The sequence below is a fragment of the Tyto alba genome, unplaced genomic scaffold (genome assembly GCF_018691265.1).
Source record: "Tyto alba isolate M040663 unplaced genomic scaffold, T.alba_DEE_v4.0 Super-Scaffold_32, whole genome shotgun sequence".
NCBI lineage: Eukaryota > Metazoa > Chordata > Aves > Strigiformes > Tytonidae > Tyto > Tyto alba.
Window position 1 is genome coordinate 8271500 of NW_024881307.1, and position 13444 is coordinate 8284943.

At 62.7% G+C, this 13444-nt stretch overlaps 1 protein-coding gene across 3 annotated transcripts in view; it reads left to right on the forward strand.

Annotated features, from left to right (window-relative positions):
• DSCAML1 (DS cell adhesion molecule like 1) overlaps positions 1-13444 on the forward strand; it is a 104832-nt gene that overhangs the window by 70959 nt on the left and 20429 nt on the right. For 2 of the 3 annotated variants that reach the window (XM_042800534.1, XM_042800533.1), the window contains exons 4-8: positions 5311-5457; positions 6621-6899; positions 8182-8457; positions 9003-9299; positions 11134-11406. In XM_042800534.1, coding sequence (XP_042656468.1) covers positions 5311-5457; positions 6621-6899; positions 8182-8457; positions 9003-9299; positions 11134-11406 — 1272 coding nt within the window. Of the gene's footprint in view, positions 1-5310; positions 5458-6620; positions 6900-8181; positions 8458-9002; positions 9300-11133; positions 11407-13444 lie in introns of those variants that run through there. The other variant, XM_042800535.1, reaches the window with a different exon arrangement.

Sequence of the window (13444 nt, forward strand, 5' to 3'; positions counted from 1 at the left end):
CCTTGCGAGGGCAGTAATTTATTCGCCGACTTTCGCTCCCTGCTCTGTGAGTGTCCGCGAACAGATTAACTTCCCCTGCTTCACTGGAAACTATTTGTCATGCTGCCGGTGATTAATTTTCGCGCTGGGGGTGGCACCCGAGCCACGTGCTGCAGGGAGGAGGGTCGCGCCTGCCGCTACCTGAGCCTGCCCATCCTGTGGTTTTGGGGCGCGTTTTCCGGAGCCCTGCCGAGTCAACCCCCGCCTCCGGAGGCTGTTCCTGCCGCGAAGCCCGGTGGCAGGTGCCCCGCGTCCTGGGCCCCCCGTCTGCGCAGGGCGGGCTGGAGAAGCTCAGCCAGCCACAGCCTGCAGTTGACTCCCCCCTGCAGTAGTTTGCGGAGGGTGTCGGGGCACCGGCTCTCTCCAGGCCCTAAATCCCGAGGTCAGAGCCGTGCTCGGCGCTCAGGAAAACCCCACGGCGTTTCCTCTTGTCTTTGTCGACTTGTCACCGGCTGCCTGGGGTTCTGCAGGTGATGCTGGAAAGCGTGAGGAGCCAGCGTGCTGGGGAAGGAGCTGCTGGTGCTGCTGGACAGGCGCTGCCGGGGGGTGAGGGGCGAAGGGGGGGCGATCCCCAGGGACAGAGGGCTCATCCCTGCCCTGCGCCCATGAGCGGGGACCCAGCACCGTGTGACACGGCCGTGGCAACGACATCCTCCTTTGAAACCTTGCCTGCTTTCTGCTCCTCGCTCTCTCTCTTTTTTTTTTTGTTTCATCTCTCCCTCTCGGAAAAGCCATTTAAATGTAATTCCGTTCTGAAAACCTCTCCCTCATGCATGCCTAATGAACGTCAGGCAGAGGCGCCGGAAACGGGCCTGAGTAGGAGCCAATCTCGCCGAGTGTCGACAAGTCATTTGGAAGAAGCCCTGGGAGCGCGCCCGGTTTTATTACAGCGTAATTAGAAATAAAATCTTGTTGCAAGAGGAGAATGGGAGATGGGCGTTAATCCTGTAACGGGAGGAGATGGAGCTGTGCTTATAAAGGAGATTAAGGAGGGGAGGCGGAAAGCCCGTCACGACTGCCTGACTTCCCCCCTCCTCTGCCGCTTCCCCCTCCCTGGCTCCGCAGCCTCCAGCAGCAGCCGGCAGGCGCGTGGCCAGCGCGCCTACCCCTGCCCGCTCCCACCTGGGAAAGCACTTGTGTCGGGGCTGTGATCATTTCGGGGTCCCTCGGGCTGTGGGGGAGCTCCCCAGGGGCAGCGCAGGCAGGCCCCGGGTGCAGGCAGCTGCCTGGCCGTGCCCCCCCCCCCCCGGGCGCAGCGTGGCAGGGGCTGCTGCGGGCGCAGCTACTGCAGCTTCTGGGGCACGGTGCTCTTCAGGCGAAGGGCCGCTGCTCCCCGGCCGAGGAGGAGGAGAGGGAGCCCTTTGGTGCCAAGCTTGCTCAGCTGGTGTCGGTTGTGCCGCAGATGCCCCTGAAACGCCCAGGTGGGGAGGTTTGGCGGGGTGCACGGCGGCTCTGCCAGCGGGAGATGTGCCGCCTTCGGAAGGGTTGGGGAGCAGCGGGCACCGTGCACCTCCCCTGGGACCCTGACTGCAGGCAAGCACGTAAATAAATCTGTCAGATATCACGTGCCTCTTATTAAATTTGCATTGGGCTCGAGTCGCGGTTCCTCTTTAACATCTCTGCAATGGATGGATGGATCTTTAATCTCGGTGCCCGGCCCAGGCCCCCTCTGCTTTCAGGATTTGCCGTGGCACGGAGATGAAAGGCTGTGCCGGTGCCAACCCGCTCCTCTGCCCCGTGTCCCCTGTCCCAGCTGGGCACCGTGTCCGGGGGCTCGGCCGGGAGGTGTCTGTGAGCCACTCGGCAGCTGGCAGAGAGCCGTGCCGTGCCGTGCCGTGGGGGTGGACAGCAGTTTCCTGGCTGCCTGGCTTTGCTGGCCCACCCCGGGGAGGCTGCTCATCCCCTAGCGAGCCCTGAGCCAGGCAAACAGCAGCATCCTGGAACAGCAGCAGCAGCCAAGGCCGTTAGAGCAGCGGCCGAAAATCCCAGGCTTTGTTCTTCAGGGCTTCCCCCTCCGTGCCTTCGCACCAGGGAGGCGTTTGTCACCTTAAACGTGGCCAGAAATAGCACCAAACAGTTATTGGGTTTGTCCGGGATGCCTTGGGATGCATATTCTCAAAGTATGGCTAATTCATAAATGCTGGCACCTATTGAGTCTCTAGCAGTACCCAGGGAAAATTATCTCATTAGTCTTATGAACTATAAAATGCACTCTCTCCCGAAGCCCTGACCCCGTTGTTTTTATAAATCTATATTGGATAGGGCCAGTAGCTGGTAACCTGTATCGACTGCAATTTTTCTCTTGAAATTGGAAGGCCCCTGGGACTACTGGAGTTTCATGGCCACCACAGGCAGCTGGATGCAGGAGAGGATCTCGGTAGCGGCAAAGACACGCCCGCACGTGCGTGTGTGTACGCCCTGGGCGACCCTCCTGACGCCAGCCGTGCCGGAGAGCCCCCCTCTCGCCCTCCTGCTTCTCCCGGGGCTGGCGGGGCTCGCGGCGCCCCGCACCCTTCGCGTGGGGTGGGCGAGAGGGGCACAGGGGGCTGTGGCGAGGCCTTTCCGAAGGCAGCGGCTCGAGTCTGGCTGGAAGAGTTATTAGAAGCACATCCTCTGCTTCCTGTAAAGCTTTTCCACCTCTTGGCAGGCAGAAAGATCTGATTTTATTCGGCGACCTTCGACGTTAATCTCTCTAGCAAACTCAGCAATAAGTCACTTCGGTGTGGTCTCTGTCGGAGCCGATCACATCAATTATCGCCCTGCATTTCTCCCTTGAACCAGTGTAACGCTCCTCAATGGAGTTATTTGCCCCTTTTTGACAAAAAAAATGGAAAAAAAAGGAAGCTGCGCTGTCAGGTTGCGTAGACCTTACATTTAATGTAAAGGCGCCTTTAAAGCTGTGGCTCGCAGGGCGCCAATGCCTCCCGCCGCTGCACGGCAGAGCCGGATACTAAAAGCAGATTTTCTGCCTGTTCCTGGCTCGGGGCTGATGCTCTGGCTCGAGGTGCGGGCGGTGAAACCTGGGGGGCTCCTGGGGCCGGGGGTGGCGGGTCCCGACAGGGCTTGGTTGGCGCTCCCGGCCAGCGATGCTCTCACCCTCCTCAACCTCGCCCACTGTCCGGGCAGGAGCTGGGGGCTCGGCTGCCCTTCGTGGGCTCTCGTGGGCCCGGGGGCACGTGGCACCGCTGCTGTGGGCTCCTCCGCTGCCTCCCGCGCGCCGCTCCGGCTCTGGCAAGGCTTTGTTTCCAGAGGAGGAGCGCAGCGCGTCTGCACGCAGGGCTGCGGGGAGCCGTGCACGGGCGTGCGTGGGGCCGGGGGGGGCAGCTGGGGCTGCCGAGCGCTTGGCAAAATACAGCCCCCGTTACCATGGAAACTGGTTCACACACACCCCCCCCGTCACCCCTCCTCCCCGTCTCAAATTCCAGTGTAGCCAATATTCTTCGCTTACTGGTTTGATGGGAGATGAAAAATTAATGTTGGATTTGCATGCTGTTCCAGCGCGCTCGTGGGACTGCCCCCCCCTTCCCTTTCATGGAGGTTTGCACGAATCCCTGGGTGCCTCGAGCCTCGTGCCGCTGCACATCTGGTCCCAGTCGCGTACTGGTGCGGCACTGGTGCTGCCGTGCTGTAGCACGCAGCCTCAGGTTTTGGCTGGGCACCCCCGACCGCTCCCAGCAGGGATGGAGATGTGGGTTCCGTGGTGCTGGGGGGCGGTTGCAGCTCGCCAGAGGTTTGCTGGAGGTGTGGGGGCAGCTGCTCCGGCCCCCACAGCACCCGTTGGGTGGTCGCCTGTGCCCCCTGCGCACCAGCGAGGCTCCCCGTTCATTACGGTTGCTGTTTCTTTGCTGTTTCGGGTCCCTCGTGCTCTCGGAGCGAGCAATTAGAGCCAAACGTGTGCATCTAGCTGAGCTGCATCTGGGAAACGGGGTGATGGGCTCGGGGCCGCTGCCGCCTCGCCTTGTGCCGGGAGGGTGCTCCCTGGGTGAAGAGCCCCGTTCTCTACCGCCGGTGCTTGCGGGGAAAGGCTTCAGCAGTGCTGCCCCAGGAGCGGGGAGCCAGGCTGCGCCGGGGGCCCGTGCCTCTCCTCTGTGCACCGCTCGGGCTTCTCCTGTGCTCATGGGTTCAACCGCGGCTCTTGCCTCCACCGAAATTGAGAATATGGGGGTGCTTCCCAAAGGTGACCGGCCTCATCGACTCGACCCTGGTTTACCAGGCATGGTGCAGGACTTGAAGGGGCTGCTTGCAGCCATTGCTGGTGTAAAGACTAGGTTTAAAGGTTTCAACTCTGAACATTGAGCTCTACTCATTACCTTCTGCTTTGCTGCACTTGCTTGTGTGTGGCGGGGAGTGGCAACCGAGCAGATGGACCACTCCGTCCCAGCGGAGGCTTAGTGGCGGCTGGTGCTGGAATGAGCCCCAAAGGCCCCCGAGGGACTGGGGTCGGAGGCTGGCTGCCAGGGTTGGCGTGGGCGGGGGGCTCCTCTGCAGTGCCTCCGCCTCCCCTGCTCGCCACGTAGCCATTCCGTTGTGCCGCAGCACAGGCCTTGCTATTCATGTAGATGACTGTTATTATTCGTGATGAATTATCAGAGTCGGGCAGGCTTCAGGAGCGAGTTGAAGACTCCTTTCCCTGCGTGTGCCAGGATCCCAGCGCTGCCTGCTCTCTGGCCATCCTCCTCCCGGGGCCCAGATAGCCGCTCAAGCCCTTATTTGTGTTTACATGCTTCTAAGCAAGTTAAGCTAATTCTTAACTCAGTGGGACAGGTTCGCTTTTAATTGCCACCTTGCCCTGTGGGGCATCGTCGTGCCGCACGCTCTCCCGACTCAGTGGCCAGGGCACGTTGCACAAGGCCGCGGGCAAGCGGTCTGAATGCCCTGAATCCGAGCCCCGGGGGGTGTGGGTGCCTGTAAGGGCACCCCGAGCCCCCCGTTGTGCCTGGGCGGGTGTGTTTGCTGCAGGAGGGGTGCTGGGGGGAGGCGGGCTGTGCCCACAAACACGGGGGCTGCTCTTGCACACATGAGGCTGCCACAGCAAGCTCTGCCGCTTGTCCGTTTTGGCCCGGCTTCGCCAGCCTGCCTGAAACTTCAGCCCCTTGGAGGTGAAGCCAGAGGGGGAGGAAGGGCCCACCTTGCCTGCCTGGCTCCTGCCCGCGGCTCCGCTGCCTGCCCCGAGCGCAGGGGCTCTGCCTGACCCGGCTGCCGAGAGCCTGGGAGCCGACACGCTGGATCGGGGCTGGCTCGCTCACCCTTCTCCTCCCTTTGTGTCTCCAGAAAATAGGTTTTTTATTACTTCTTACGGAGGTTTGTACATATCGGATGTGCAGAAGGAAGATGCCTTGTCCACCTACAGGTGTATCACCAAGCACAAGTACAGCGGGGAGACGCGGCAGAGCAACGGAGCCAGGCTCTCCGTCTCAGGTGAGGACACGGCTGCGGGCGACGCTGCCACGGGGCACCCGCGGGCCCGGCGCGGCTCCTGCACCCCGCGGGGTGTCCAGCCCTGCCCGCGGAGGGAGCAGTGGCCCCGCTACCGGCGGGGGGGCTCGAGCTCGCAGCCCCCCCAGAGCTGGCCGCAGCGCCGCGCGGCACCCCGGGCGAGAGGCGACGGGACGCGACGCGACGCGATGTGACAGCCCACGATGTGAGCAGCCCGACGCGATGCCACGAACGGGCCGGCGATGCCGCGGCGCAGGCAGTGCACGCTGTGGTGGCGGGTGTCTCGGGGCGCTCCCGGCTCCGCTCACTGCCCGAGTGACTCCGCTCGGGAGGGAGTTCGCCCGACTCGCAGCCGCGTCGCCGCTCCCCCCACGGCTGCAGTGCACTCGCTTTCTGCCATACGCTCTCTCCATCCTCAGGTGCGCAGGACGTGGCTCCCGTGTCAGCCCCCCGATTAGCCCCACTGGGGGGACGGAAGGTGGCCGAGCCGGGGCTTGCCTGCCCTTGCCCCTTAGGGGCCCAAAGGTCCCATGTCCCACCCGTGGCCGTCCTGCGCAGCCCCCGAGCAGTGCGGGCAGCCACCGGGGGCATCGTCCCCTCTCCGTGCACGTTTGATCTGGCCCAGTCCCCTCCTGGTCGCTGTCATTATTTACACGTCACGGCGTTTTACTTCTGCTTGGGAGTAATGAAAGAGGTTTCTTTCCCCTGGAATTTAATTTCACGCCTGAGACTTGGTGATTAATTTTCTCCTCTCCCGGCTGCCTGATGGGCCTCTTTGCTTGTAAATTTTGCAATGTGCCACAGAATTTGTGTATTTTGCACCAATTAGGTGTCACCTTGAGTAATTCCTCCGGTGCTGAGTTTATTCGTCCCACCAGCTAGTAAGATGCGTTTCCCTCACTGTTCCCTGTGAGCCTGCTGCCCTGGCTGCTGCAGGCCACCCCGGGTGGGACAGGACCCCCGGTACCAGGGGAGGATGTGGCTGCCACCCGCGCTCCTTGCCGGCAGAACCGCTGGCTCCCGGGGCCGGGGAGAGCCGCTCGCTCCCAGCTGATGCCAAGGGACCACGGTCGTACCGGTGTCCCTGCAGGGAGAAGCCTCGCTGCCGCCTCTTCGCCGCTTGACCCTGTTCCCTCTCCCCCCAGACCCTGCGGAGTCCATCCCCACGATGCTAGACAGCTTCCAGTCCCGGGAGGTGAAGGCGGGCCGGCCCGTGGAGCTGCCCTGCATCGCCTCGGGCTACCCCAACCCGGCCGTCCGGTGGATCAAGGACGGGCGCCCGCTCCCCGCCGACGGCCGCTGGGCCAAGCGCATCACGGGCCTGACCATCAGCGACCTGCGCGTGGAGGACAGCGGGACCTACATCTGCGAGGTGACCAACACCTTTGGGTCCGCAGAGGTCACGGGGACCCTCACGGTCATAGGTGAGAGCGGGCGGGGGGGCGCGGGGCACTGCGGCGGGGAGGCTCCTGTCCTGCCGCCGCGTTCTTAGACAGAAAGCGTTGAGAAACACGAAGCCTTGAAGGTTTTGTGCTGCCATATAAAGTACGAGCCTGGGCCGTGAGCGTGTGCGATGAGGTGCTGGGAGGGTGGCGGGGGCTTGGCGCGCTGCAGCACCGCATCCACAGACCTGCCCTGATTTACCGCCTCAGACGGGGCAGGGAGAGGGGCCTGGGGAGATGCAGGGCGGCACCGGGGGTGTAAATTGGTGGATGGGGATGGCGGCTTGACGTTAGGTGCCTCAGCGCTTCGTTTGGTCGATTTACATAAAATAAGCCCCAGCCGAGCAGTAGGTACCATCTGGGCAGGCTGAGTGGTTCTCGTGCGCTTTGTTCCTGGGGGTTCCTCCCGGCACACGCCGTGCCCACCTTATCCGGAGCAGCACCGTGGCGAGCACGCCGCTGACCGGGCACCGGCAGCCCGCTGGGAGCCACCCCGGCGCATCCCCAGCGCAGCGCTGGCCCCGTCGCACCGACCAGCCCGCTGGTGCCTGCTCTGCCGGCACTGACACTGAAAGCAGGGGCTGTCGGCAGCGAGGACGGTGCAGGGGACGTTTTGCATACAGTTGGGCTGGCGCTGCCAGGGCAGGAAAGGCAGAGAGTGCAGAGTAACGACGAGACGCGTCCCGCCGTTACCCGAAAAGCAGATTTGTGCCTGGCGTGCAATAAGCCAGTGTGAACACGCTTGGGACAGATACTGTGTTTTATTCAGGCTTGGGTGCTCGGTGGATTTTCCATGAACCGTGCACACCTAACGGCAGGTTCAGGTGCTTCTTTTAGACACAAAAATCACAGGTTAGTACTTTTCCAAACACACCTATTAGATACTGATTGGCCAGCGATTGTAATACAATTATAATCCAGATTACATAAGGCTTTTATTGGTATGCACGCTCAGGGGAAGGGTCTTTCACCTGGGTAGGGGTGGTTCTGACCTGGGGGCGTGTTTTTTCATATTATAATGAAGGTAGTTCACTTCAGGACACTTTAAAAGTTAGTTTAATTGACAAGCTACTTAATCAAATAGTCACCTTGCCAGGCTGTCGATTGGACGTAAGCTCACTACTGTCGATAACCACCTGCAAGTAGGGAGCGTGCTTCTGTCAGTTACTGACCACGGCCACCGGCAAGCGTGAAGGGCGCTGCGCCTCTGCCGCGCTGCCCGGCGCCGCCAACGCCTCGCCCGCTCTCGCCCTCTCTCGCACAGACCCTCTGCGTGTGACCCTCACACCAAAGAAGCTCAAAACAGGCATCGGCAGCACCGTCATCCTCTCTTGTGCCCTCAGCGGGTCCCCCGAGTACGTCATCCGCTGGTACCGCAACACGGACCTCGTGGTGGTGGATGACTACATCTCCATCCGGGGCATCAGCAACGAGACCCTCCTCATCACGGCCGCGCAGAAGAGCCACTCCGGCGCCTACCAGTGCTTCGCCACCCGCAAGGCCCAGACGGCGCAGGACTTCTCCATCATCACGCTGGAGGGTGAGCTGGCTTCCTCAGAGTGGGGGCTCCCCTCTGCGCCCCCCCGAGCCCCGGGGCGCGCCGGGATGCTTTGTGCATGGCTGGAGGGGCAGCGAGAGCCGCCGGGGCGGGGGGTCCCGTGGCCAGAGCGCTCCCAGCCCGCTCCCTGGGCCGCGTGGAGCTGTCTGTGAAGCCGCTCCGGCACGCAGCGCAGCCGGGACGGGGAAGGACCACAGGAAGGGTTCACTGAGCCGTCCCCAGCCCCCGGGCCGAGGCGCTGCCTCTCGCAAGGCAGCCCCTCCCTGACCCGGATGGCTGGATGCCCGGGCAAAGCGTGGGGCTCTGCTGAGCCAGGTGCCCCCTCGAGCCGACATCTGGCTCACCCGGCGTGTGCCCTCGCCCTGCTCAGCAGGTCCCCGATGCCAGCGCGTGGCCGGCGAGGGCTCCTCTCCCGCTGAGCCGGGGCTCCCACCCCGGGCGGGAGCTCCAAGCCATCCCGCCGGCGGGTGACTGCTGCTGCCTGTGGCTGCCGCTCCCTGACCCCCCTCCCCCTGGGTGCCCCCCAGATGGGACCCCCCGCATCGTCTCCTCCTTCAGCGAGAAGGTGGTCAACCCCGGGGAGCAGTTCTCCCTGATGTGTGCCGCCAAGGGGGCCCCCCCGCCGACCGTCACCTGGGCGCTGGACGACGAGCCCATCCCGCGGGACAGCGGGCACCGCACCAACCAGTACACCATGTCGGACGGCACCACGATCAGCCACATGAACGTGACGAGCCCGCAGATCAAGGACGGCGGCGTGTACCGGTGCACCGCGCGGAACTCGGTGGGCAGCGCCGAATACCAAGCGCGAATAAACGTAAGAGGTGCCTGTCTACTTTTAAATATCAGAATAGGACTTTTACTGGGCTTTTGGTTTTGTTCTGTTCCCTGGCCGGTCGCTCCTCCGTGCCTCCCCCCTCCTCTTCCCAGCCGTGCGGGTCTCCCCGAGCCCCCCGGGGCTGAGCCTCCCCACCCCGTAAAGCGAAGCGGTTCCCGAGCCGCACAGCAGTCCCGCAGCCTCGCAGGGCTGGCGCTGGGCTTTGCAGTGGTGAAGGGCAGCGCTCTCCCCACTGAGCCCCCGCCTCCCTGAGGGACCCCGTGCCGGGAGAAGGAGGTGGCGGGCAGAGAAGCGTCCCGGGCCCCCCACAATCCCCCAACCGCCCCCCGGTCCCGGCAGGAGCCCGGCTCCTCGGCAGCGCGCGCGCGCACGCGCCCACCGGCGCAGGGATCTACATGACAAATGATGATGAGGCAGCACGTGAAATCGCGGAAAATGAGCTTTGATTTGTCATGTCTGTGTTTTCTTTGTCTGCTAAAAGCCACGGCCGCAGTAATCGCCGTGTTATTACGGCTGGAGCGCGTTGCTCGGTGCATTAGCGGGAGCGCTTTCAGGCCCAGGGTATGGTATAAGCCTCTGCCCATTGATAATCACCAATTAAAGCTTCTGGGCTTACAGGTGGGAGCAAGACCGAGACAAGGTAGCATTTATTTGTCTACTGAGAAAGCAGGTTGAAGGGCTGTGTTTGCCTGTGTCGCAGGTTTGAAACCGATCTAGTGGCTTTTTGGCTGGCATCCCAGGAGAGTCTGAATTTTGCTGCCATTTACTGCTAAATTTGGAGCGAGTTCATCCCTCCGCCAGGAGAAGCCAGAGCAGCGTTTTCAATGAGGATGTTCCCTTGTCTCCCTTTTGCCCCTCTCTCAGCTCGTGACGGGCTGTCACTGGATATGATTCGGGCTTTTTCTGCCCTGGAATGGAGCAAGTCCCTCAGACAGGCCCAGGAGACGGCTACGGTGCGAGATGCTCATTTCTTTTTTCCTGCTCCTTTTCTAAAGGTGTCCCAGTATGAGGAACGCCATCCATCAGCTTACCCTGAGTGTCTGTTAAGCCGTTATCCTGCCGCACCCTCGGGACGAGGAGTCAAGACAGGGTTAATCTTTAGCTTAGTTTGCTATTTTATCCGGTGTCCGGTAGAACAATGTAGTGATGACGCATGGAACCTCTTGTCGAGAGACTCACCTGCAGCATTCCCCCAGTCCTTAGGCCGGCACGAGAGGCAGCCGGGAGCTGGGGACCGCCTGGCTTTGCAGCCACACGCTCAGGAAGGTGTATTTTAGGGGCGGTGAAATACGCTTGCCGAGGAAAGTCAGGTTCCTGTGGCGGCTCTCGTCGAGGAGGTTCGGCAGCGGGCTGTGGCTGCGGGGGGGAGCGCTCCCCATCTCCGGAACGGCTCCTGCGGCGCGGGCGCCGCGGAGGAGCCGCGCTGGGCGGCCGTGCTTCCCCTGGCAGAAACGCCCCGTGCTTCCCGACGCCGTCCGACCTCCTCCGATGAGCAGCGGCCGCGGGCTCGGCTTCCCCCGCGCTGAGGCTGCACCCGCGGAAGCGGGCTGGGGTTTGCTGCAGCCCCCGGCCGTGGCTGCGTGGCACGGGCGTGTGCGAGTAGCTCCAGCCGGAGGTTGCAGCCGACGCGTGGCTTTCCCCACACACGCTGGGAGAGGAGCCCGCGCCTGCTCCTCACCCAAAACCGGGCTGGGTCCCAAGCGTTCTGGTTACGTCCTTCGGCTGGGAAGCTCGCTCTGAAATAGCAGCAGCACTGCATGCAACCGCACTGCCCTTCGGAATTAACCTAGCCTGCCTCTTCCTTCCTCCCGAATATGTAGGTCCCCCCAGCATCCGAGCGATGAAGAACATAACAGCGGTAGCGGGTAGGGACACTTTCATCAACTGCAGGGTGATCGGGTACCCGTATTACTCCATCAAGTGGTACAAGGACTCTTTGCTGCTGCCCGATAACCACCGCCAAGTGGTCTTTGAGAACGGGACTCTTAAGCTGATGGACGTCCAGAAAGGCATGGACGAGGGAGAGTATCTGTGCAGCGTGCTGATCCAGCCCCAGCTCTCCATCAGCCAGAGCGTCCACGTCACGGTGAAAGGTAAGCGGGCGGGGAGGCCGGCGGGGCCGGCTCTGCTGTGGGCCGGGGCCGGGGGGGTCACACCGGGGCTGGGCCGGGGGGGTCACACCGTGGCAGCCCACGGGAGCCGGCTCAGCTCCGCCCGGAGCGGCTGCCCGGTCCCGCCTGCGGCCGCCCCGAGCCACGCCGTATCCATTTCCCGTGACAAGCGGCGGAGCAAGGACTTCCAGTGTAAACATAGCATATTAAAACATCTAACCTTTGCTCGGATCACCTTCACCGATGTTTTTCTGTGTGTGTTAGCTTTTAAAAAAATAATACTCTCGGTCTTCCGAGCACACAGAACATCTTAAAAGCTTCTCCCGGCCATCAATTATTCAGCCCCATTGAGGGAGCTATCAGTCCTAATGAATTGAGCCGGATGCATTCCCTCCCAGTGACTCGCCGAGATTGTGCTGGGAGCGTGCCGTGCTCCCCTATCTCCCGTCCTCAGAGTTGTCGGGTCGCCTCTGCCCGTCGCCGGCTCGGTGTTTGCAGTAAATCATTTAGACAAACAGAGCCACGCTGGGGACGGAGCCGGCCAATTGTCTCTCGCTGTCGCACCCAGCAGGGTATTTACGGACTGGATTTGACTCTGATCCCCCTCCCTCCCCTCCCATCCACCATTTTCTTATTAGGAATCAGGTTAGCAAGAGAGTGCATCAAGCTGATTAGAGATGCTACCACTTGATTAGCTAACGCTCTTCTCCGAGGCTTTGCGAGGGGTCGGGCAGGCTGCGGATAAGCTGCGTAAGGGTGGTGCGGGGAGGACTTGTCCCCTCGAGTCTGGAGCGCAGGGCACGGCCAGCCCTGCTTTCCCCACCTTGTACAAAATCCCCATCTACGTGGCAGCCCCAGGGCTTGAGAAGAGGCCAGAGATGAGTAAACGCCGGTCGTCTCCCAGGATGAACGGGCCAGGCAGCACTGGTGTGGAGAGAGCATCTACGGGGGGGGGATGCGTGACGTTAAATATCGGGATTTACTTTCTGTCAGTCCCTGGGAGGGGCCACGGCAGGATGCAAGGTGCTGAAGTTCAGCCAACCATCCGTATATTCTGGGAAGGAACTGCTAGCGAACCTTGCCGCGTGTGAATTTACTGCCTTGATTAGTGGCGGGCGACGGGCTGAGGCAGGCGAGCGGGTGGAAGCACGGCGCGGGCCGGCGGCACGCCGCTCTGCCGCGGCCAGACGTCTTCATCCCGCCCGCAGCGCGGCTGCCGGAGATTTACACCCGGCCCCGCTTGCTGCGTTCCTTCGGTGCTCTGGCCATCAGATAAAAGGCTTGTGGAGGGAATTGCAGGGGCCCTGGAAGACAGTCAGAGCTAGCTCCGCCGAGCAGAGGGAATAAATACAACTGCGGGGAGCGGGGAGCACGGGATGGTGCGGAGCACCGGAAAGCTTTAATTGCCACGGGCGCCCGGTGACCACGTGAATTGCCACGAGGGGGTTGCGCAGGCCTTCCTGAGCAGCACTGAACGCTCCACAGCCCCCCCCGGCCCTGCTCACGAGGCTTTGCTCCCAGCCACGCTCCCCGTCTTGCGTTCATCCCACCTGGGGTTAGCTGCCGCTGCTCAGCCTGGGGACCCCCAGCCCCCCGAGGTCCCGGCCACAAACCTCCCCGCGCCTCCGGGCTGCTGGGGCCTCTTCCCCGGCAGCGCGATCCGGGCTCCCCCACGGCGCCCTGGCAGCTCCCGCTGCCCGCAGACACCTTTGGACCTTTGGTTTAATGAACCCCGGGGCTGTCGCAGGGCCCTGCCGGGGTGACAGCGGCGGGTCGGGGAGCACGGTGCTGATGCCAGCTCCGCGGCTGGCATTGCCGGGGCACCCTTGGGGCGATGCTTCACCCCACGGGGAGGCTGTTCGCGGGGGCTCCCCCCCAGACCTGAGCTGCTGGGCCAGGCTCTGCGGTGGGCACCGTGGGCAGGGAGAGCCGGGAAGCCCCAGAGAAAGGGGAATTGCGGCAGGAAGGGACCTGGGAAGGGGCAAGCTCCGGGCGCGGGGAGCTCGAGCCTGCCCCTTTT